General features: G+C 33.9%; 1 protein-coding gene across 2 annotated transcripts in view; it reads left to right on the top strand.

The window, feature by feature from the left end:
• Positions 1 to 25,243, top strand: part of Wdr7 (WD repeat domain 7) — a 286,867-nt gene that overhangs the window by 146,691 nt on the left and 114,933 nt on the right. For both annotated transcript variants that reach the window (XM_042675086.1, XM_042675087.1), the window contains exon 20: positions 11,064 to 11,285. In XM_042675086.1, the coding sequence (XP_042531020.1) occupies positions 11,064 to 11,285 (222 nt within the window). The remainder of the gene's footprint in view (positions 1 to 11,063; positions 11,286 to 25,243) is intronic.

Below are 25,243 nucleotides of genomic sequence, written 5' to 3' on the forward strand. Positions count from 1 at the left end.
TGTAAGTATTAGCTTTCTAAGAGTAAGAGTTTCTGGTTACAGAACTTGAAGGGGTGTGAGCATACAGCATGCAGGCCTTACTGACAAAGTCAGCAGGAAGTTAAGAGTTTGCTGAGGTCCTGAAAGAGTTCCTTCTCACAGAGAGCATGGCTTAAATCAGATTCAGCTGTGATCATTTTGTCAGTCACATACTTTTTTAAAGTGCCTATAGAGGCAAGTTATAATGAGAAAACTTCGTGTTTTTTATTTATTGTCAAAATATATTTTCAAAACTTTTGAGATGCAAGGCTCTTTCAGTAAGCAATGGTTTATGTTGACAATATTTTTGCTAAGTCTGAATGGTCCCTGTGTAGTCCTGTTTTCTTGCTATCTGCATGGTGTTCTTTTTCGTATGTAGATTATTTTCAGTTTTATTACTTTTCCTAAGAGGCTTCTTCTTTTCTGAATGACTAGAATGATACTTTGTTTTTAGCTCATGATTTGATCGATTCAGTGCATTTATTGATGGATCATTAACAAGTGGAAAGCAATGATCATTTTCTATTCTAAAGTGTATTGGCTGAGATTTAAAAATCTTATTGTTGCAACTAAGGCCGTTAAAATGGTTTGTGATGAAATTAGGCTTTATAATATCTTTGAACCTCAAGATATTACTAATTGACAGTATTGTGATATCAAAGTACTGTGATACTTGTTCATATGTTAGCAGTTGAACTATGTTGGGATAGGAAGAGAAAAATGAAAATCTCAAAGGTGAAATATACTAATAAGTAAAATGCTAGAAAATTTCTAAATATTGGTTGATATTTATACAATGTATACTTGGAATTTTAATATATATATAATAGCTTAAATAATACATTAAATTTTGTATTAGTTATCCATATACTGCTTGGAAAATATCAGATGTCATCCACTTAAATAAAATGTTAATCAAATGTCATGACTCTCATTTAGGTTGAAATCTATGTTAAATAAATTGAAAATGATCAGTTGTAAAATTGTAGATGAGATCATAAGTATTTGGCCATATATTTTTATTTGAGCTTTTAAAAAGTGAAGAACAAATTAATGTCGTGCAGAAATTACATTTTCATTAATATTAGCTTGAAACTGAGAAGATTAGTGTAATAGCATATAAGAATTAAGTACAGAGAAAATTACCTTGACCATCAAATTTACACATATAGTCCAATAACATTACTAGATAAAGACCATTTTCTGCTATTATTTAATCTTTCAGGTAATAGAAAGAATACAAATATATCTTAACTTTTTCTTTTGACTTTACAATACCTAAAGTAATGTAGGTTTCCATTTTAGCAGCTATTCAGAAACTAGGGTAAACATATATTGAAATTTAGGTATAACTTGTCTTGATAAAGAAAGCATCATTTTAAAGTACAAATGGAATCAAAGCCAAGATTCAGTGAATTTTCTATCATGATTAACTTCTATTTTCTTTTCTTTTAAATTTTATTTGTGCTCTGTTTGATGCCAAATAGGACAGTAGGAGAGATGTTAGGATTTATTTGGATTAAAGATCCAGGAAGGAGTTGGTTGTAGCTCTGTGAAGTTGTCTTGTGTTATCCAAATCAGACTGATCATTACATTGAAACTCTCTTTACTAATCCTTTGTAGCCATTGTATTCTAATCCAGTGACAAATTTGTAATACTATTTGGGGACTATTTTTGATAAGGTGATACAGAGCTAAACAGTGACCAAAACATCTCTAAGTGCTAATGAGTACTTACTTGGTAGTCTATACTAATGCTTTAGTGCATGCCGAACAAGTTTAGATGTTAAGCTTTTTAGGAGGAGTGAATGATGGCTAATGATTATTTAATGACAGATCTCTGGACGAAAGGCATTTAGCACTCAAAGTATACTGCAAAGCCTATTTCTCAAAGCTTCAGACAGGTTTATTTGGTCTCACCTTGAATAGAACAGTGCTGTATTGATTTCATTGGTGTGGATTTAAACACACTATCGGCTTAGAATAGCACTAGTATGCAGTAGAAAATGATTGTCTTTAACCCTTAGCTATTCTTTTATATTGCCATGTGAGTTTTTTTTAATAATTTACATTTATTTCTAATATTTGGACCTTAGTATATAACATGTGTATATGTACATTTATGATTCATATCAAGTTATTAGATGATTTGTGTAGAAGAAACTGATTTAAATTTTTATTTGAATTCATGTTTTTACCATGTATCTGAAGAAACTTTTATCCCATGGGTATTGTTGGATATTCGTGCTTTTCTAGATAACATGCTGATATTATCATTCTATTAAAATTATTCATTTGGTTTGGGATAGCATTTTTTTACTCAGTACTTCATATTGTTTCAGCATGTTTTAATATTCCATATAAATTTATATATAAAAGCAATCTGATGTAGCTACTTTGTTTCTTGATAGCATATTTTCCTCCATTCATCTCTTTCTAATTATAAATCTTATTTGCTCATTATTTTAAGAAATGTTTGCAGCATTGAAAAGACCTAATAGTCATTCATCTTGGAGCATTTGCCCAATATTAACAAGTTTCTATGTAACAAACACTGACCTAGAGGCCAGTGAACATACTGGTGATCAATCTAGGTGATGTTGCCATGAGTGCCTACTCTTTTTGTGCCCTTCACCTTGTCACCTAAGCACGTAATCCACTTACCTTTCTTGTCTATAAAATATGGGTATTGGTTTGGTTAAAACATCTCTTTGACCTCCACTTTTCCTCTGAAATTTTCCTCAAATAGTCTTCTTTTCTTGGACCTACAGGATGTTTTATAATTCCCCTTTTTACTTGTTCTTATCCTTTTAAAGTCTCAGTGGTATTTATTTGTGTAAAATTGGGAAGTGATTATAATAGGCCTATAATTATGTCAATTAGCACAAATACATTAGTAGGTAGGTTATATACCCCAATTTAGCAGATGGAGTTTTTTAGGAACAAGTGTCTTTTTGTGTTCCTTTTCTTCAATTATTTAAAAGATGTTTAGTATTTTCTGTTGGTACATTTATATTAGCAACCTTTTCTCTTTAACATATTTGAGAGGATTTTTTTTCCATAAGTAAATACTGTTGCTTATTTTGTAGAAGTCAAATACATTGGTTAATACACTGGGTAAAATATTAAAGAAGTTGTTCACTTATTCTTCTTATTAGTAAGTTACAAAAGGAAAATCTTAATTACTCATCAAATTCTTGCATTGATGAAAGCAATCTGTGTTGAATTCTTGTGTGGCAATTTATAATACTGAGACCAGTAGTTTTGTACTGGTGTTAATCGTTAGTAATTCTAAGTTTTATCTTCTCTTAATTTTTATTTCTCTTTGTTCTTCCACAGCCTCTCAGCAGCTAAGTAAAAAACCAAAAACATAGAGCTATCTTTGATATTTGTTTTTATTTAACATCAATCATCAGATTTTGTAGGTTTGTGTTTTTTTAATATGGGAATTTTGTCATAAAAATTAAGATCAGAAAGCTTTCTTTTCACAACTCTTCACAACTGATGATTTGAACATAAAGAGGAAATTTGCCTTCCTTTGTAGCAGACTTTTTTTTTTTAATTCACCTTTAAAAATAGCACATCTTCAAAAACTCCACATCTAGATTAAAACATTAAACTTTTCTATTAGTGTTCATCTCAGGAATGGTGGGAGTAGCAATGGTAGTAGTAATTCTCACAAATCACCGAGTTAGCCAGCCCACATAGCTTGCTCGGTGACACATTGGAAGAGCTGGGCAGAAATTCAGGGCCCAGAAGCTGTTTTGGTTTAACAAGTACAAAATACAAATTAATAGAAACTAGTTAGGAAATCATATAGAATAGTTACTTGAAAGAAAATATTAAGGGATTTTAATTTTTTACATGCTTATTTGAGAAGGCTTACAGTAAAGCAAACCGTTTTTATAGACCAAAAAGTCAGTGAAAATTTGCCAAATTATAATTAGAGTTAATTTGATAGGCTTATAATAGCTGTCATAAAATGAAGAAATACAAAGTAGTTTAAAATCATCTTCAATAATCTCATAAACACATAATCACATATCTACATGTAGCTTAAAAATGATGACAACCCAATCATGTACAAGCTCAGAAATGAAAATACTGTATTGCAAACTTGCAATTTCATTAAGCTCTCTGAACTACTTAGAAATCTTTGGGAAAATGAGAATTAGCCACTTTCCAATGTGGATTTTTCTTTACTAGCGCCAGACAACTCTGTTGCTTTGGTTGTGTGTTAATAATGAGCACGTACTTAATAGTTATAGGCTATGGTTTACTTTACCAATGGCTTTATCTTTTAAGTATAAAGGTTTACTTTACTTGTGTTTTCCTAGCATTTCTTGTAAAGATTTGCATTCTTGATTATATAACCAGTAAGTTTAAATTCAAAACTGTCTTTAACTTTATTTCGCCTTTAAATTTGTTTCTTCCTTGTTTTCTTTCTTTGTTTTTTTTTTTTTTTCCTTTATTGATTGACTGATTTTTTTTTTCTTTTTTGTTTGTTTTTGTAGTTCTAGAAATTGAACTCAGGGCCTTGTATGCTAGGCTTGCATTCTACATCTTGAGAAAATTCTCTATACTTTCTCATTTAAATTTACTTTCACATTTCTTAAAAATTAGATACTGGGTGATAATCTTTACCAAATTTTGATAACCCACAAGATTCTGACTAAAAAAAGATGAAAACTTCAGGTATCTGCTATTTCTGTTTCAATGCATCTGTTATTTGTGCACTATGAACATTTGCTTCAGGATCATCAAATATTTTTTAATTTTTTGTCATTATAAAGGTGATGTGCAGAGAAGTTAGATTTATGTAAGTCGGGTAAGAACACATTTCTTTTTTGGATGGTGTCATGCTTTCCCTCACTCTCTTGAATTTTCAAAATTTTACCTAATATATGCTATTACTACATAATTATGGCCAGTAATTACATTGTCCTTAACAGTGGATTCCATTATTTCTATTTAATGCCTCACATTGAAGAAAGCAGAAGAAAAAATAAACATGAAATGAGGTCATGATTTTTTTAAACCAGAAGTAGCATTATAATGTATAAGAAACCCCTTAGAAAATTTAATTCATTCTAAAGAAACCTTTAATACCTTTAAAATTGGTTTCATTTAGTCATATGTCATTGTTTCATTATTGGGACCAAATATATAGCAACTCCCAAAACTTGAATACTATGAGTTTCCATATGTATACTTCCTCAGAGGTGGCACTGGATCTTATTCCTTTTGGTCTCAGCTTGTATCACGAAATGGATAGAGATAATTGTCTTGGTGAAAATATTTTTAAGTGAATCCAACAAATGATTTGTTACTTTATGAGTAAAAATGACCTCAGGTGTAACAATTTTGTTTCTCACTGTGCTGTCATGCCTACATATAAAATCTGCACACAACATATTCTAAAAGTCACAAAATGGTTCATATATCCTGCTGGATCTTCTGCAGAAAAAATGTCCATGCCATTATTTTTATGTCAGTCTCATTGCAGGTATTGTTCTTTTTAGCAATAACTTTGAGACAGACTTACCAGGTTTTCAGATTTATATGCTTATACAAGCAACTTATACCATTGGCTTTCGGAAATTTTCCTTTTTTCAAGAGAAAGGTAATAATTCTATTATGATTATAATTTGTACATTTCTTAAAATTTGACATTTGTCTCACATTCATCTTTGAAAGGTACATTGAACCAGAATTGAACATTTTCAGAAGCTGTTATCTACACAATTTCTGATTATCTGAATGTCTTAGATATGTAGTGTTTTTTTTAAGCCTCAATTTTCTCCCAAACTGAAAATGTTTACACTAAAGTTAGAGGTATAGAAAAGTAATAGACTATTTGATTGATGTTTTGATAGAGAATAATGGGAAAATAAGATGATTAGTGTCATGGAAAAATCAAGAACAGAGTACTATCTCTGAAAAATAAGACTTTTTTTCCATTAAGAACTTGAAAAATGTAATTTTCCTTCAAAGGTTAATGTTTCTAGTTGTCAAAATAACACTCCAAGATAATGATATTAAATTTTTCTTAAAAATCATTTTTACTAGCCAGCTATATTGCTTTGAGCTGACTTAGTTGGAAATGGCTTGACATATCTTGTCAAATATGTGCACATATACAATATACACTATGTAGAGACATTATTTCAAAATGGCTTAATCAGCAGCAGCTGAAAGAAATATGCATTTGCAGAACCCAGTGTGTTCCAGCAGGGGGCTATCGTGCATGCATACAAATTAACAGCATGTTTGTTCTCTTTGGTTTTCACATGAGAAGGAATAGTGCCCTTAGCAGCAGCAACTGTAAAAGCCTCCTACATTTGGGGAGCACATTCCATCTGCTCAGTCAATAGATGTGAGGAAAACACTGGCAGATGTGTCACATTAAGAACATGAACAACAAAATATTCTTAATGCTAGGAGGGAAACTCCCACACTGCCAACATTCTGCACACACTCCTGCATTGGTAGTAATAAGAAAACATGTTGAATTGCACTATAATACTCATTTTTCATAGGTTCATCTTTTTTCCACAGGAAGTAGAAAAGAAAATGAAAAGTAATTGCATTGTTTTACTTACATGCAGAAGTAAAATTCCATATTTAACCATCTGCAGTTATACATTCCTCCAAAATTTATTTGCCATGTAAAAATTATAAAGCTGTAAGCTATGTCAACAAATAAAAATAATATGCAATACTCATATAAAAGCACTTAGTTTAGGAAAGGAATTTAATTATATCACTAAGACTATACTATGTGGATATATATTGTGTGTATATATTTATATTAAGAGCTAACACTTAGCAGCATATAAAGAAGATCAAACATGTAAAAATAAATAATTAATAGTCTGTTAAGCAACCAGGTATATTCATTTAGATAGTAACCAGAAGAAAAGTTATTTTGATTAAAGTATTTTTTTGAATTTGAATTCAACTTTTTAAAATCTAGTTTAAAGTGTCTTCATTAGACCAATTTCACTATCAGGTATTATTTTAAATTTACCTTTACTTACTATTCAGGTTTATACATGCTTTTTATGGCCAATATTTGTTAATAGCGCATTTAAAATATCTTTGGAGTTGGGAAAATAATGTTAGATAAAAATGAAATTTTTAGCAAACTATTTTATTGCGCTGAAAATAGAAATATAATGTAGCTTTATGGGTTAACATTTATAGAGTTTCAGTAATATGCAGTGACCATTCTAATTGTGTGTTGACGCCACATAGCACATCATGTGTCTGAATTCTTGTCCTCTAGATTGCCATATGAACAGGGTTCACTTTGCTATATATGCACTCATTTGTTAATAACTAAAACCTAGTATTAACAAGTACACTTCGTTACAAATAAAAGGAAGTGTGTAAAGATCCATAATGGAAATTACTTTCTCCATAATTATTTTAAATAATCTCTACATGCTGCCTTTTTGTTTTTAACATGAGGCTGAGGCCTTACAACTTACTGGTTTTCCTTGATTTTTTTTTATTTTGTTTTATAAAGGTCATTGTTTTTCTATTTTTAAAGTCGTGGTTATTTTTAATATGTAGCACTATATATCTTAATTAAATGCAAATGATTGTCACTGCTATATTAATAACAATTTATCTCATACATATGATTGGAAAATACTAAATTCTAAAACAGCACTTAATATCTTATTTTTATTTATTATGGACAAATATCTATTTCTCAATTTTCAGAATGATGTTTCAAGTTACACTGAAAATTCAGGTGAAAAATCACAAAATATTGTTATCATTTTGACTGTCACTTGGGCTCTATCATGTGCCAGAACTAGGTATTAAAATAATATGTTGATTTAAAAAAATCCTGTCACTAGGGTTATCACTAATTTCTTAATGTTAGAAATGTTTTAAGTGTGCTTGTAATCTTAAGGGACTTATGATTGAGTTGAACCACATTATTAAATTTTTTACTAGATGCTTATATATAAGTAAATTATTTTTTAAAAACATTCTGATACTCAGTCCTAAACAAAGAAGCAATATTTTGAAAACTTATTTAACAGATCTGAAGTATTTTCTCGGAGTAATAAATTGTTGGTATGTACTTATCTAAGGTTTTAATACTTAATACAATAGCAGTACTCTGTCAATATATGGCTAATTGCAGATATAAAGTATCTGCTGGTAGTCCATCTCTCATAAAACCTCCGTTAGCCTTAATTCAAATCCATTGATTCCTATTCCAGTTAAAGCTGAGGAACTTAATATGTCTTTTAATCCTTTTATTGTAAGCTAGGATAAAATTAATTTTACCCTAGAACTGCACAAAGCCAATTAACATGATCTTTAGAGTTATTTAGTAAAGTGCTTCAAACTGTTAAATTTATCTTGACCTCTTGGTTGCACTCTCTGACTGCTTTGTAAATGAAGTAATCAATATCTCATAGCCCTTTAAATAGCTTAAATTTCTCAGATATTTTACCTGTGCTCTAGTTAAGCTGTAAGTGTTTACTCCTGTTCGTGTAAAGCTGTAGTCAATTATGCTAAATCTACAGACAATTATGTACTTTTGAGAACATTGTATGAATTAAATGGTTGTTTTAATAAAATCAAAGCCTCATATTTTGTTAAAAGTAACCCAGTAATGAGGAAACATATTTCCACAACAAATATGTATCCTGTCTACAACCTAAAATACAGAAAGAACATTTGTGTCCTTTTACCATTGCACGTAGCTGCTGTTTTCCACATAGAGCTAGTTGAAGGTATTAATTTTCTTACTGTGATAGGGTGATCAACCGTCCTGTCAAGAAAATGGATCTCTATGTCACCCTTTAGCATGATTAAATGGAGCTATGGCTCTGTGAAAAAATACCAAATTTTCATGAGACAAATGAAAACTGTGGGCAGGTTTACTTTTCGAGAATTGTTTTACTTTTAATATTTCAAAATCTCCCATTTGATTGTCAGTTTATTTGTAGGGAAACATTGCACCTAATTACATATCCCTGCTGTTATTCAACAGAAAACTCAGGCCAAACTAATAATGTAAAGATGCGTCCAAATTTGAACAATAAAAGAACAATAAATTGTTTGTAATTTTAGAATAGTAAAAAGAATATGCATCTGGACCTTAAAGAATTACTAATTAATCAATGTCTCTTTTAGGGAGTCCTTGTCCTTTTTTGCCTCTATCCTTATTAACAAAGAGCAATCATCTTTTCACATCTGAATGATGACAAAAATTCCATCCTGTAGAATTTCAGCATCAGCCAATTGGACAGTGTTATTATGAGCCTAGACACGTGCCAAACTTTAAATCACCCCAAGTGATGTTTCCAACAGCTAATTAAGATTTCATATTTTGGCCACTTAGCAGACGGCACCTGTTACAATTCTTTCTATTAGATTAGGGATAAAATTTACAAATGGCTGTTTGAAAGAGCATTATTAAAACTCCCCTAACTCTTCATTTCTTCCCAAGAAGCTGGAGTTAAGACAAGATTGAGGTAATTAAAAGGAACTGAGAGAACGTGGGGAACCGGGGCTAGAGGTGGAGCTCTCCAAGTGCCCCGTTGTTTAATTTCCTACTGGAAGTAGCCCATGTGTGTTTCTGGGTCCCCTCCCCCTGCATGCAGTGGCCCTTGCAGAGGCTGAACGGCTGGGGTCAATGCCTTGCCTATTGATCAGTATCCCTGCAGTCCCTTGCTCCAGCAGCTGCTTCATTGGCTTCTTTCAGGGCCTGCTTCAGTACATTAGAATAGAAATCCATAACCAGAGCTGTGCTCATCCAAGCAAGGGAAGAAACTAAATTAAATGGTATAAAACAATCTTGGATCAGGAGTTTGTGCCAATTCATCTTGATCTAAGATGTCACACCGGGCTCTCTGTCTGAGCACCTGGGCTAGAGGCAGCCATAGTGAAAATAGATGGAGTTGCGATCATTCATTTGTCAGCTAAGGAGCAAGGCAGCGGTTAGCAATTCCCTTCTGCAGAGGTCAGCTGACAGAACAATCAGTGCAACTGCAGAATAGAGCTTTCCTTTGAACTATTGTTATGGAGCATGCTCTTGCTGAGACATGGGGGAGGGGAGCATGGTTTGCTTCCTGTTTCAAGAATATACTACTTAAACAGTAAAATATGTAGTACTGTAATAAACTATAATACGTGAATCTGGCTGCAGTGGCATTGTGTTCTTATTGTCTTCTGTCTGCTCTTGCACATAAATAAAGTTGGATTTAAATGCACATACTTCCATATAGACTATCAAACTGTATTATTTTGTCTGAAATTAAGGTGATTTCAAACACAGAGGCAGTGATCATTGATTTTTTTTTTTTCTTGGTATGATTAAGTTTTTACATGTTTTTTTTTTTTTTCACTTTAGTTACCTTAACTATCACAGAACCCTGTTATATTCTGTTTTACTTTGAATCTGTAATAGCATAAACCCTCTAATACTTTTTTAAAAAAATTAAGCAGTTATACAAAGATGTTAGAATTCTGTATGTCAGGATATAAGTACAATGCATCTTGATCAATACCTGCTAATACTCTCATAAACATTTTCTCTCTATCTTTAAAAAGAAGTAGAAAATTTCTATGAAGTGGTTAAAAAAAGTACACTATGGTATCAGATTGAAAAATATTTGTTAGTATGTATTAGTTAAATGTTTTAGGATTGTTATAAGAAATGTAATTGATGAAATGTGACTTTTACAATGATTTTGTGACAGTGAAGGAGCATCAATAAGCAGCATATGTATAGTCGGAAATATACTGCACAAAATTTCACAAATTAGGAAAATGGGTAATAAACTAAACTTGTCTTAAAAATAACAATATTTTTAAGGATAAATCTATTCTTTGTGGACTCATGTGATATACAGAAACTAAGAAACTATAACAACAGCAACCATCAGTCTTTTTTGGTGTTATAGTCACCATTTCCGTTGCTTACACTCAACTAGGTCTTTTTGCTCTATCCAGTTATTCTGGTCCTTTGTTTAAAACAAATTTAATTTATATCCTCATGTTTTGGTCTTTAGGTTGTTTATCAAGTGTCCCACAAATGAAGAAAATTTCTACATCTTATGAGGAAAGACGGAAACAAGCTACTGCGATCGTTTTACTAGGCGTTATAGGAGCTGAATTTGGTGCTGAAATTGAGCCTCCCAAACTGCTGACCAGGCCCCGGAGCTCTAGTCAGATTCCTGAAGGATTTGGTTTGACTAGTGGAGGATCCAACTACTCACTGGCCAGGCATACATGTAAGTTTTAAAATTATTAATGCTAATCTGGGTTTTTTTTGTGTACGTTATTTGCCAGCAGAATCTCAACATATTAAATACAGCCCAAGTTTGAGCTCATCTATAATGCTTGAGTGAAAAGCAATACCATCTCTTTGGAGTGTTGCTTTTTGGGTATAGTTATCAAAAACTTATAGATAGATCAGTTTTTTTGTGGGGGTTGTTTTTTGTTTACTTTTTGTCAAGATGCTTGCCAAAATTTGTGAAAGCTTGTTTCAAATTAAATTTTTTTGAAAGTAATTTCTGAAGAACTATATAACTTGTCCTAAATGTGGTTTGAAAAGTCACAAACTGGAAATAACAAAAGAAAACAGCATAGCTGAAGAATGGTGAATTTTTAATTACCTTTACAATTTAAAAATTCCACTGACATTGTTTTTGTTGTTGTTACCAGTCCTGGGGCTTGAACTCAGGGTCTGGGCACTGTCCCTAAGCTTCTTTTGCTTAAGGTTAGCATTCTTCCACTTGAGCCACAGCACCACTTTGGTCTTTTTCTGTGTATGTGGTACTGAGGAATCGAACCCAGGCTTCATACATGCTAGGCAAGCACTCTACCACTAAGCCACATTCCCATCCTCCACTGACATTTTTTAAATGACCTCTAAACTCTTACCATTTGAACTCAAAGGGTTTGCACCACACTGCTGCCTTCAGGTGTATGTTTGGTATGTGTTTGGGAATGAGGTCTTTGTGTACTTGAACAATAGCATTCCTTAGGTCAGAGTGTTCCTATTTTGTTGAAAAATCATTTTGAATGAATTTCATCATCTTTTAAGGACCAAATAATCTGAGTGATTGTACCACAGGCTGTTCTTCGTAGAACAAAATGTTGTGCTTCAGCCTTTCCACAATGGGAAAAGCTGTATGTTATCCAACAGTTACCACACAGGGATCTTCACTTAACCATTGTCTCATTCTCTTGCTGTAATTGCCAGTAGCCATGTAGTGCCTTCTGTTATGAAAATCTTCAGTGTACTAGCTGCTGCTTCTGTAATTTTTCAATGTTCAATTAAACAAATGCTTATGAATGATTTTCTCTTGACTTCTATTTGACATTAAGAATCAGAGAATAGGGCTGGGAAGTTGGCTCAGTGGTAGAGCGCTTGCCTTGCATGCCTGAGGCCCTGGGTTCGATTTCTTAGCACCACATAAGCAAAAAGAAAAAAGCTGGAAGTGGCGCTGTGGCTCAAGTGGTAGAGCACTAGCCTTGAGTTGAAGAACTGAGGGACAGCGCTTAGGCCCAGAGTTCAGGCCCCACCACCAGACCCCAAAAAAAAAAAAGAATCAGAAAATAATAATTAACTACCACAAATAATAAAGCAACTATTTCTAAGCTCTTTCTAGTCATAAATTCTGTCTTCATGATATCTCTACAACTTGTTATATGTATCATTTTATTTCATATATGAAGTTAATAGGCTACCCTGTCCCAGACTTGTTACTTTAACTTGTTTTCTCTAGCAAGTAGTAGTTTTTGTGGATCATCTAGTTGGTTGGTTGCAGGGCTCATGGTTTTAACATACTGCTCACTATCTCCTAGTTGAAGAGGGCTTGATGACCAACATGTGCTATGGCTTTATAATTTGCACTTATTTTCTAGCCTCTTATTAGATTTTCAAAATAGACTTTAGACTTTCTAAACCTGGTTCAGTTAATAAGGGGTAAAAGCTAAACATGAACCCAAGCCTCTAGTGATTGGAACACTACTTTCCTTTCTAGACTCTATTTGGGCACAATCTCTTTCCCTTTTCTTTAGAGGATTCCAGATGACTAGTCTCCAACTCTCACTTCTAGCCTGCTTCCCATTTCATAAGTTCTTCAAATTCTTCAAACAAATCTTCCCTTGTCTACAAAGAACTCTTAATAAGGCTTACCTACCTATCAGTGTCACTCTAACAACCCCAAAACTCTTGTATATGGTTTCTTACTTAGATGTTTCGCATTTAGAATGGTAGAGGTTAATGAAGCTTTTATGTGATTGTTTTTAAAATCTGGAGATTTTCAAACTTGTTTGCATACTATATCTCCATCTAACCTTCTGCACATTTTTAATGTTGATAGTCACATCTTTTTAATTACAAATTTAAATCTTTAAATCCTTTGTAAGAGTTATGTTTAAAATGAAAATTACTCTTTTTCTTTTTAATTCGTTAAGTGTAATATTTACTGTATTTGATGTCTGTTATCCATTTTAAAGTATATGAACAAATTTTGATAGTCTAGATAAATCCCAAACTGGAATACAAATTCATCTAAATAGCAAATAGCTATTAGACAAATAGATAAATGGCTAAGATGAAATCACTTTTTTAAAAAAATTTTGCTTCATTTTTGAAAATCAAACTTTGTGACCTAGATGAGCCTCAAACTCTTCATCATCCTCCCTCACCCTCCCAAGTGCTGGGATTACAGGTGTGTGCTGGCATATACAGCTCTGTCATCACTTTACTACCTGTAATTTATCTTTAGTCAAAATTCTGGTATTCATGAATTTGTTCATTGTACATCTTTAAACTATCATAATTTCAGGTGTAAGTTATTATTACTATAGCTAGAAAAAAGAAAGAGTTGAGTGTTAATATGGAAATAGGGATTCTTCTCACAATTCTTGAGAGTTGGTAATAGAATAGAAGGGTCTTCTACCTTTAGGATCTATAATTATTTTATTGAAAGAATAGATGCAGAGATTCTGAGCAAGTTTAGCAAAGACTAGTATATCACAATGATTGATATAAAACATATTTGAAGCATTCTTGACATTTTCCACCTTTCTTATGCCTACTATTTTATTAAGTATAAAAATATTTTAAGGTAATCATGGATTTGCTTTTAAATTGCATTACTCCATTTCTTGCTCAGTAGTCTTAGATTCATTGGTAGTAGTTTTGCCTATTGCAGAAATATTCAGGACTTTTTTTTTCTTTAATAAGGTAGGTGTTCTGATTACATTTAAATGTATCAGTTTAAGTCTTGCAGTCTTTGATGGAAGCATCCAGGTGCCTTCATGTTTCTATGTTTTCTTGGTGAATAACAATCGTGTTTATTAATATATTGTAATGCTAAACTGACAAAAGCTACCATATGTGTTTCCATGTTTGTTTATGTGGCATTTCAAATGTATTGGTGCCATTAAATATTTACTTGTTGGTACTTTATTGAATGAGATAATAATTATTATCTTCATTTTGAGATAAGGCCATTAAGATACAATAGTTCATGAACTTTAATTGCCAGTGTAGTTAAATGTGTAGATAATGAGTTTTAATCTTCCTCACAAGCCATTCTGTGAAAATGTACAAGGGAGTCAAACCCCTGTTATCCATATTATTAGGAGAAAAGAGTAACTCTGTAATTTAAATCTTGTTTTATAATCAATTTTATACTTATATTTAGATCTAGATTGTTCTTTGGGCGACTTACAGTTTGTATATATTGAAATAACATTAAGAACAAAGCTAGATTAAGTTGCCCTGTTACCTTGTACCCTCTCTTCTATGAAATAAATAATAGGGCTATTTTGATGCTTATGCCCTTTTTTATCCTGTTAGTCTCTGTTTCTGGAATGCAATAAAAAATATTTCCAGAAAGTTTATCTTTTTCAGCCCCTTCATATTTTCCTGTGTAGATGTAGTAACTGTCTTGTTTCATATCAAAGGAATTTATTTTTTATTATAATCCACCATGAGGCATTATGATTAAATCATTTTAGAAGGTTAGTAATAGTATTACCTTGTGGTATCTTTGATTCTTTTTTTTTCAGCTTTTCTGTTCATTTTATAATTATAGAACTATGCTGGCACATCCTTTGTAAATTCCATTTTGATCTCTCATTAGCTTTTGGACTTTGGGCAAGTGTCATAAGTCATTTCCCTAGGCGGCAGACTCTGAGACAGATTTGTGGTGCATGAGTGTTCCTGGGATCAATAGCTTGAGGAGAATAAAAGGAGGATTGGACAAAGGAGTTCCATTCCATAGAAAGCCTAAGCTGATCTTAGGAAACTCTGGGACTGGTGACTCACCCTAATTTGGGGCACAGGGCTCAGATTTTAATATTCCTACCCATCAGTTGTTGAGTTAAAGGGTGCTCAGAAAAGGGACTGTGACCTCAGACAGACAGCTTTCCTCATCTGGTGCAAAAACCCACAAATGCCCTCAGCTGAAACTTATCACATGGTTGAAGAAGTAATCTTCAGAAGCAGGATTGCCAGCCTCCCCCTCTTCTACTGCAGCATATTATCATCATCTTACGTATATCCCATCAGAAATGGAGAAAGGAAACGCCTTTCACTTATTTAACACTTTTTAAATTCCAAATTTGATAACTATCCCTTGACACTTGCAAGACAGACTTACCCCACATCTAGCACATTATGAAGCATACTAGTGATAGCTTGCCAAGCATTCTGCTGTGCACTTCGCATGTATGATCCAATTTTATTTCAAAGTTCTGTTATGTAAGCACGGTTACATTTCCATTTGTCACATGAAGTAAATGAAGCTTTGCCTAGTACTACCAAATATACTAAGGATTAGTGAAAGTGTACTAGATTTTTTTTTTAGACAACAGAGGGCAGAGGTTAAATAATTAAGATCAGGCTACTAAAAAGCGCCACGCTTGCCGGGTGCCAGTGAGTCATACTTATCATTGTAGCGACTCATGATGTTGCGACCTGGAACATTGAAGTTCAGTACAAGCCTGGGCTGAAAAGTCTGTAAGTCTACATCTCCAATTAACCAGCAAAGTGCTGGGTTGACCGCTTGGCTAAAGTGCCAGCCATGAGCCAGAAAGCGTGAGGCCCTGAATTAGGCCCTAATACAGACACGTGCGTGTGCACATACAGACACACACACAAGTGCCAAGCTTCTGCTTGGACACCAGTGTTCTCATTTTAAAGCAGAATGTTTTTGTTTTTGTTTCTGTTTTTCTATTTCACACAGCCCCTTGTGTTATAAACAAGTGCTGCTACAGAAAGGGAGGTCAGTGTCAGGCTTTCCGTAACTCTCAACATCTTGTTAGTCTTTCATTGGTACTGTAGAAATACAAACGCATACAAAACCCACATCTCTGTGCTTTGGAAATATCTTTCAAGTCTCATATGAAACACATAGATTAGAGAAAATGACCTTTTGTTTGTGTGTTTTACAGTATATCTTCAGAAACACCATCGTGCTAGCCAAGGTACATGATCTCACTGCCATTGCACGGAGTGCCACTGTGTACATTCATGTGTTTGTCTTGAGAAAGGGAACACACATTCCATTCAGTTCTCAAAAGAAAGTCATGAAAATAAAAGTAGATAGGAACCACTGTAAGAGCTTGTCAAAATAATTGCTTATCTGTTATTTTAATTCTTAAAACCAATGTGGACTTTCATCCTTCTCAATTTAGCTACCATACCACCAAATAAAAGCAGCATTTAGGTGCTACCTAAGGAATATTTTCATTTTATGAACCTGTAGTTGGAGTTTTATATTGTTGTGTGGTTATCTGTAATTTTGTTTTGTGAAAATAATTCTCCAGATACTCCTTATGCTTTCTAACCTGAATATTTTATTGAAAGAATATGTTGTGTAATGGTAGGTTTTTGTAGTGATCTTAATTTTTACTTAGATGGTTAAAGAAGAAAATTAAGCCAAATTTTAAATAAGTAGATATAGTTCTGTGTGAGTATGGTTTGTGAGAGGGAACACAGGGCCTTGACCATGCTAAGCAAGTGCTCTAGGACTGAGTTTCACCCATAGAACCATATCCTTATTTTTAATTAATTTATTTTGTCATTATTATAGAAGTGATATACAGAGGGATTACAATTGCACAAGGCAGGTCATGAGCACATTTCCTTTCGTACAATGTCTTCTGTCCCCTCATTCTCTCCCAATCCCTCCCTCTGTCTCCATCCATGAGTTGTTCAGTTCACTTTCATTGGTGTCCAGTGTATTCTACTACTGTACTTTTTTACCCTTTTTCTCTCAAGTTCTGTACCTCTTCCCAACCCTTCCAAAAATATACACTTGAATACACCATACATAAGGGTAAAAAAAAAACTTAACTTTTGAAAATATATATAAAGAAAGAAAAGAGAGGTCTCTTGTTTCCATATCTTAGAGTTTGTTTATATATATATATATATATATATATATATATATATATATATATGTTATATACATATGAAGAGGCACTTAGGCATTACCTCTTTGTGTTTCTCTCCTAAGAGTATCGTCCTTTTGTCGCACTCTGTGTTAATATCTAGAATCCTGTATAACTGATCATTTCCCAGTTTATTTTAGATCTGATTTCTACCTACCAGAGAGAACCTCCACCTTTTGTCTCTGTGGCCTTGTCTTAGCTCACTCGACCTGGTTTGTTCTATTTCCACCCATTTCCATGCAAACAACATTATTCTTTCTAGTGGCTGTGTATAATTCCATTGTGCATAGATACCACAATTTTTGGATCCACTCATCTATGGTGGGGCAACTGGGCTGTTTCCATATCTTGGCTATTGTGAACAGTATGTCAATGAACATGGATGTACAGGTGTCTTTATCATATCCTGGCTCATGATGTTCAGGGTACATCTCCAGTATTTTAACAGTAAGAATAGGACAAAGTCATTTATCTGAAATGGATAACTAAACTAGTAGTAGTTACAAGTTATGGAAAAAAGTAGCAATAACAAGGAAAGTATGGATGCCATTTGCAAGGCAAATGGGCGGGCACTTCACCGTACAGTCATTTGTTCATGATGCTGAGTTGCTGCTCTGGCCATAGAATCTGCATTGTTATCTTTGTCACCTCAGGTTTCCAACCTGATCTTTCTGGGACAGGAGTGATGGTACTTCCTACCCTACTCCTTCCTCCACTGTTAATTTGTTCTTTCTTCTGCGTACTCTGACTCAGCTTTCCATATTGTTTACCTGCACTCTCATTTGTAATTTTACCGTTGAATGTCACCCCACTTCCAGATGCTACTTGTCTTGTCTCATCATTGCATCTCTGAATTCAGCCAGTGAATGTTCACTGATTAAGTCATAAATATCATGTGCACTGTGTTTGAAAAATCAGGTACCTGAGCCTTATGTGGAGTTTCTATTTAGAAAGGCAAGAGTGAGGTTCAGGTATCCGTGCTTTTTGTTTGGTTGGTCTTTTTTGTTTTGTTGTGGGTGTTTTTTTTTTTTTTAATTTTTTTTCTGATGAAGGTGATTGAACCCAAGGCTTCACACATGCTAGGTAAGTATTCTCCCATTTGTACTATGCCTTTAGAATTTTTGTTTTTATTTTATTTTTAAGACATGGTCTCGACACTGCACACTACTTTTTTGCCCAGGCTGACCTGAAATTCTGACTTCCTGCCTCAACCTCTCCAGTGCTGGAATTATAGGCTTGCACCAACAGACCCCACTATTTGTGTCATTTTGTTAACTTTCCTATGTAATTTTAATGTGTAGTCAGAATAGTCCGTAGAATATAGGATCTTTTACAGTTATTTTAAATTGAGTCTTTTATGATCATTCTGATCATTTAATTACCTTAATGCACAAATTGTCCATTTTTGTCAAATTTTCAAGAGAAGATATGATGGGAACTCATCAGAATGAATAAATGACATTTTTACTGCTCCCAGAGCTAATTCTTTAGGTAATTCACCTTTTTTTATTGCAACGTCATTATATTTGAACCAGATTGCTTGGGTTTGAATCCTGGCACACCACTTAATATCTGAGGAGCTTTAACTACTTGGTGGCTCTGTTTGGTCATCTAGGAAAGAGGGATGATAATAGTACCCCTCTGACATGATTATTGTAAGGATTAAGTAACCAAAATAGGTAAAAGCACTTAGAAAATGATCTGACAAATGAGCACTCTTTAAATGTTAGACATTATTTTTGTTCCTACAAATGTTTATAGAAGAATAAGTAGAGGAAATAACTCCTTAAGAATGTATACTGACTACTTCTTAAAGTCTTCCTAAGAAACAAAGGAGTAGATTTTACTATAGTTATATATGACTGAATACTTAAGTAACTTCCTTAAAGTTTTTTGTCTTATAAAAGATTTTAGTCCAGATTATTTTTTCCTAGTGTTCATGATTTTTTTTCCCCAACGACATGTTAATTCCCACTGTTTGTGGTAGGATATTTTATTCCTTAGATCTATGTAAAAATACATTTTCCTTTGGCCACGTCATTATATATAAGTTTTAAACACTTTTTAACTTAGTATTTATGTTTTTATTTCTACTTGGATGAATTTCTATATATTTATTTTCTTCTTTTTTATTTTAACCATGTTAACTCAGATCATTTTGTTTTTAGTTGTGAATAATTTATGGTACATACCGCTTTATCATTTTTAACTGCATTCTGACAATTGCATTACAGACCCTGTCTTGATGATATAATGTCATCCTTGGTGTCCAAAAACACTTTTAATTTGTTCCCATTTTTTCTTAATTTGATACATTTTATGAGCCTTAGGGTTATCTTCTATAAAACAAGTAAGCTAGACAAGGTTAATTCTAAGGTCATTTCCATCTAAAATTATAGAGTTCTGTGAAATTATTAATGTGATATATTGTTATCCTAACTGTGAAGTGCTTGTATTTATAGTTGCCACTTGAACTCACCTATCCTGATTGTTGTTTGTCTGCTGCTATATCTTTCATAGTGCACAACTGTGCTATATATTTGAAGCTGAGCATCTTTAAAGCATTTTCCTATTTATGTCTGTCCTTATGTGTACTAGTACCAGCTCACCAAGCAATAACTTTCCATATTGACTCATTCTACAAACATCTCCAACTTTGTAGACTTGGATTATGGGGAATATATTTGCACTGTAAGCTACAAATGAGAAAACCATGTCTGGGTACCAAACCTAGCCTTCTGCCTGTTCTTAGGAATAAAGTTTTATTGGAATAGAGCCATATCCACTTGTTTATATATTGCCTTTGGCTATTCTACAATAGCAGAGTAAAATAGATTTAATTGAATTTGTATGGCCTTCAGAAGAGTAAAAAAATTTACTACCTGGCTTTTTAAAAAACAAAACAAACTCCAAGTACTAATCCCTTCTGAAAATGTTGTTAGTAGCACTTTCTTTACATTTAATTTACAAAAGGACTTTGAAGTGACTTTTGTAAAAATATCTCAGAATTAAATATAGTGTTTATGATAGTTTGAGAACTATATACTTATAGGAATCTAAGTAATATACAAAAGGTTTATAACAAATTTTTAGTCTACAATGTAATGCAGTATTAGTATAAGATTCTGCGAACCATCACATGTATATACTAGCTACTTTAATTCAGTTTTCAATTTTGCTTCAATTTTTAGTTTTCTTGCTTGCTTCCTGCCACTAGATTGCCCGAGTAGCAGATTTAATGACAGACTTTAGTGTTGTATTGCTACTGTGACAACTTTTTTTTTCCTACATGGGACATTCTTATTTTGAATTAATTTGGTCTGTCAACTTAACTTGGTCATATTTCATAACATAAACCTTAATAGCATATGTTCACTCTAGGGTCTGTACAGTTAGTATTTAAGTTTCTATCAGTTCGGACAGTTTTATTGCCAGGAAGGGACATCGAGGACATCCAGTCTAACCTCCTCATCAGTTGTAGAACTTTTAGAAGCCTTTGGTAAGAAGTGAACAGATAGATTTTGCGTAGGTTCCCTGCTGGGTCCTTAGAAAACACAATTTCCCAGACTGGTGAGTGGTAGGGCTCGAGTCTATTTATTTCTTTACACTTTGGCCCACATAGGCAAACAGTAAGTCCTTCAGACTTCTTGGTGCTTCCCAATTCATCTGGGCTCGGCCAGAGCCCAAGTCCACTATAAGACTTGAATGCTTGAATGAAATCAATAAGTGTAGAGTTCTTTCTTTATACCTTCAGTTTGAAAATTATGTTCTACAGAGCCCTAGGGTTCCATAGCAATGGCTCAGTGGCTGTCTGGACTCAACACTAATTCAAGCACAGCAGAACTGATTTTTTTTTAAGTTGGAGTTTGGAATCACATTGTATCTTCACAAAGAAATTTTCCCAAACAGGGAAATATTTAAGAAGTCTGAAAAATAGAAATTATGCATGCTTTAAAAAACATTTTTCTCCCATCCAAATCTGCTCTACTCCTGGCCTTCTATGTCTCAGGTGATAATCACCTTTCTTTTTCTTCTAGTTCTTTAGGCTTATCCTTTACTCTGATTATTGAATTGATCTTGGAAATATGTCCAAAAGTCAATTGTTTCTCACTACCTTTATAGTTATCTTTAATGATTGGCCACCTTCCTTCTTATCTAAGTTCCTGACAAACATTCTCATGTTTAAGTGTGTAATAATAAAAATGTCAGTCTACATACAGTCTTAAAAATATAAATTACCTAGGTATGAACCTGACAGATATACTAGGAAAAATAACTGAAATCTTACTGAGATTTTTTAAATTGAAAAGGTGATGAGCTGGGGGTTATATTTACATAGGTTAGGCAATAAATATATTTGTTTTTAATCATTGTTACCCATCCCTCTTTATCTCCCACTTATTCCTCCCTCTACCCCCCCTCAAGTTGTAATATTCATATCCAACATAGTGTCAAGTGAGTATCAATGTTGCTGTAGTTCATCCATTGTTCTGCTGTTTCTGTGATTCTCTTTCCCCTCCACATACTGCATTGTCTAATATGCAAAACATGAGGTGCAAAAAACTAAGAGAAATGGAGAAAGAAAAAAATAGAGAAAAAAGAATGATTTATATATAGGGTCTATTGAGAACCTCTTGTTTCCATAAGTTGTAGTTCTTGTTAATATGTCTCATTATATAAAGTCCTTTGCACTAAGCACTTTGGGTTGTTGAGATTGCCCTGTTAAGAGTAACATATTCATATTCTGGTTCTTACAAATGAGGGAAATCATATGACCTGCTTTTCTTTGGGTCTGGCTTCATTTAATATAATTTTTCAAAGTCTTTCCATTTCCTTATAAATGGAACAATGTTATTCTTTCTGATGGATAGAATTCCATTTGTATATTTACCACATTTTCTTGATCCATTCATCTACCGAGGGGCTTACTGAGATTTTTAAAAACCTAAAATAATAAGAGTCACTCTTTTTTGAATGATAGTGTAGAATATCATAAAGATAGCAATTTTTATGAATTTTTGTAAGGACCATTCAAACAAAATGTCACTAGGCTCTTTGTTTGTCTTATTTTGACTATTGGACATAATTAGTTTTGTGAATAGAACTTTAATGTAGGCATGTTAGCAGATTTTTCACCATCATTAGGAATTTCATATCATCATAATCATACATTAGGTTAGGCTGGGCACTTTGGAGAACTCTGTGGGAATTATACTACTTTACCATCTTGTGGGGAAGGACATAGAATCTTCTGGAAGATTATAAAAAATGTAGTCACCTAGGAAATTACTTTGAGGTAGTATATAGAAAAGTGAACATTTTTGAAGAGAGGCAGGGAGGAAAGGAGATACACCTGACAAGGAGATAGAAATTACACCAGCTGGCTGCCCAGGGAAACAATTCCTTGCTCGTATCAAATGGTTAACTACTAGAAGAAGTAAAAAGAGCATCCAGAAATAATATGTGTAAAAACAGTAGTTACTACTTTGACTAGCTAGAGTTGAGGACAGAGAAATAATATGTGTAAAAACAGTAGTTACTACTTTGACTAGCTAGCGTTGAGGACAAAGAAAGACCCTCCTTCGAGGCTAAGATTAGACTTCTCTCTATAGGCAGTGGCTACCTGTAGAACACCCAGCCAGTGGGAGCGGGGAGGGATGAAGAATCTTGCCAGAGGGCATGGCTGAGGTGGTAGAAAGTTGCCTGAGATGTGGGCTACTTGGAGCTGCTCGCTATGTTCCTGGTTGAGTGGGAGCTAGAGCTGCTCAGCAGCCCCATTGGTGTTGGTTGGAGTGCACGGGTCCATTCTGCCATCCCTCTAGTGCTGGGCCAGCCCAGTGCTGCTGGAAGGGAGGCACCAGTGCCCCTGCAGGGTCACTCCATGAGCTCTCTGGTCAGATCTTAACAGTCTGGCCCCACCAAGGAGTTGTTAAAGAGTCTAACTTCAAGTATCACTATCCCAAAATGCTGTGAAATTTATGTAATCACTTAATCACAATAAAAAAATTCAAAAAAAAAAAAAAGTCTAGCTCCAGTAGAAACACAGCACAATTGGAGCTAAAATGCTAGAAATTTTCAACTGGCCTTGGAGAAATAATTTATTATTGTAATTCTAAACTGCTGTCTCATAGGGCGAGCATTTAGGTCACTACAGTTTCATTTTACTGTCTCATTCTTTATAATGCTAATGATGTTATCCTTAAACATTTTAAAATTGAATCATTATAATGTTATGGTCTAAGTTTTGAAAGGGTGAGAAATTGTTTTGTATTGTTCGTTTGTTTTTTCCTTTCTGAGAAGTACCCTTGCTGTGACTAAACAGATCTCTATGCAAAACCATCATGTTGCTGCTTTTGAAAGTTTAAGACCACAAGAACTGGGCCAGGCATCAAAAATAAATAAATAAATTCTGCCTGTGTGTGGTAAGTTCAGCTAACCCCACTTTGCATTACAGATAAATAAGTGATAGCTGGCTACTTTGTCCCCAGATTTGCATTTCAGCGGCCTACTTATGCACCCTCACTTGCCTACTACTCCAGGAGAGTGTTAGTAGGTAAGAAATAATTAATGATTGGTTGACAAGATCAGATCCTTGATTATAATGTACAGTAGATATACAAATTCTATATTTAACTTTCATTTGCCTTTTAATTGCTATGGATCTCTGGACTTGCTACTAGGTACTTTATCAGACTGGAGAAATGGTTCCTATAATCTCTTATCCTCAGTCCCAGTGGACATTACAATGTATTTTCTCCAAAATAGAAAAGGTAGTCCAGTTCCATTATATGTTGTAAAATGTTGCAGTGCCATCCATTTTAGCTGTGGTGTCAGTTCACCAGGACAACATTCTGGGAGTTTAGAAAGAATAAAAATGGCAAGCCAGAGGATTTACTAGTGTTTTGTGTTGAATGGCTTAAAGGGAGAGTACTATTGGCAGGTGGAGAATTCTTTGGACTTTTAAGCACTGAAAAAAGGTTTCAGGCCAAATGAAGATAATGTATTAAGCCCATACTCATTTAAAATTCTACTTTGTCTGACTGACCGTCACATTATAGAACAGTCTGCTCAGAATGTCTCCACAGCTGCTTCTGTGACCTGCCTTTGCCTCGGGCAGCAGTTGGCTTTAGTAGAGCAGGCTACTCTGCTTCTGGGAAGAGCAGTGTTCTGGGCAGTAGCACAAATCCTAAAATATTGATATGGCTACTCCTCAAGTACAGCAGTATTACACTGTTGTATGCAATATGCCATTCAAGCTGTTTTCATTGCCCAGAAATCACAGCGCTGAACCTATATATTGTCAATCAAAGTATATTTTGATAACTTGTAGGATTTGCCTTTGTGGACATTTATGTAGCACACATAGTATATATTTAGGGCTAGGGACATGGCTCAAGTGGTAAAGCACCTGCTTAGCATGTAAAGGCCCTGAGTTCAAATCCCAGTGCCAGTTTTGAAAAGATGTTTTTAAAATGCTGAGCAATGCTGGATGCTGGTGATTCATGCCTATAATCCTAGCTACTCAGGAGGCTAAGATCTGAGGATCTTGATTGAAAGTCAGCCTGGGTAGCTGGCTAACTGCCAACGAACCAACCAACAACCAAAAAAAAAAAAAAGAACCTAAAGCAGAAGGGGAGATGTGGCTCAAGTGATAGAGAAGCACTAACCTTAAGCAAAAAGCTCAGGAACAGTGCCCGTGCCCTGAGTTTAACCCCCAGGACTGGAACAACAACAATAAGGAGCTGATGGCTCACATCTGTAATCCTAGCTA

Source organism: Dipodomys spectabilis, unplaced genomic scaffold, assembly GCF_019054845.1.
Source record: "Dipodomys spectabilis isolate Male_0828 unplaced genomic scaffold, ASM1905484v1 ptg000024l, whole genome shotgun sequence".
Lineage (NCBI taxonomy): Eukaryota > Metazoa > Chordata > Mammalia > Rodentia > Heteromyidae > Dipodomys > Dipodomys spectabilis.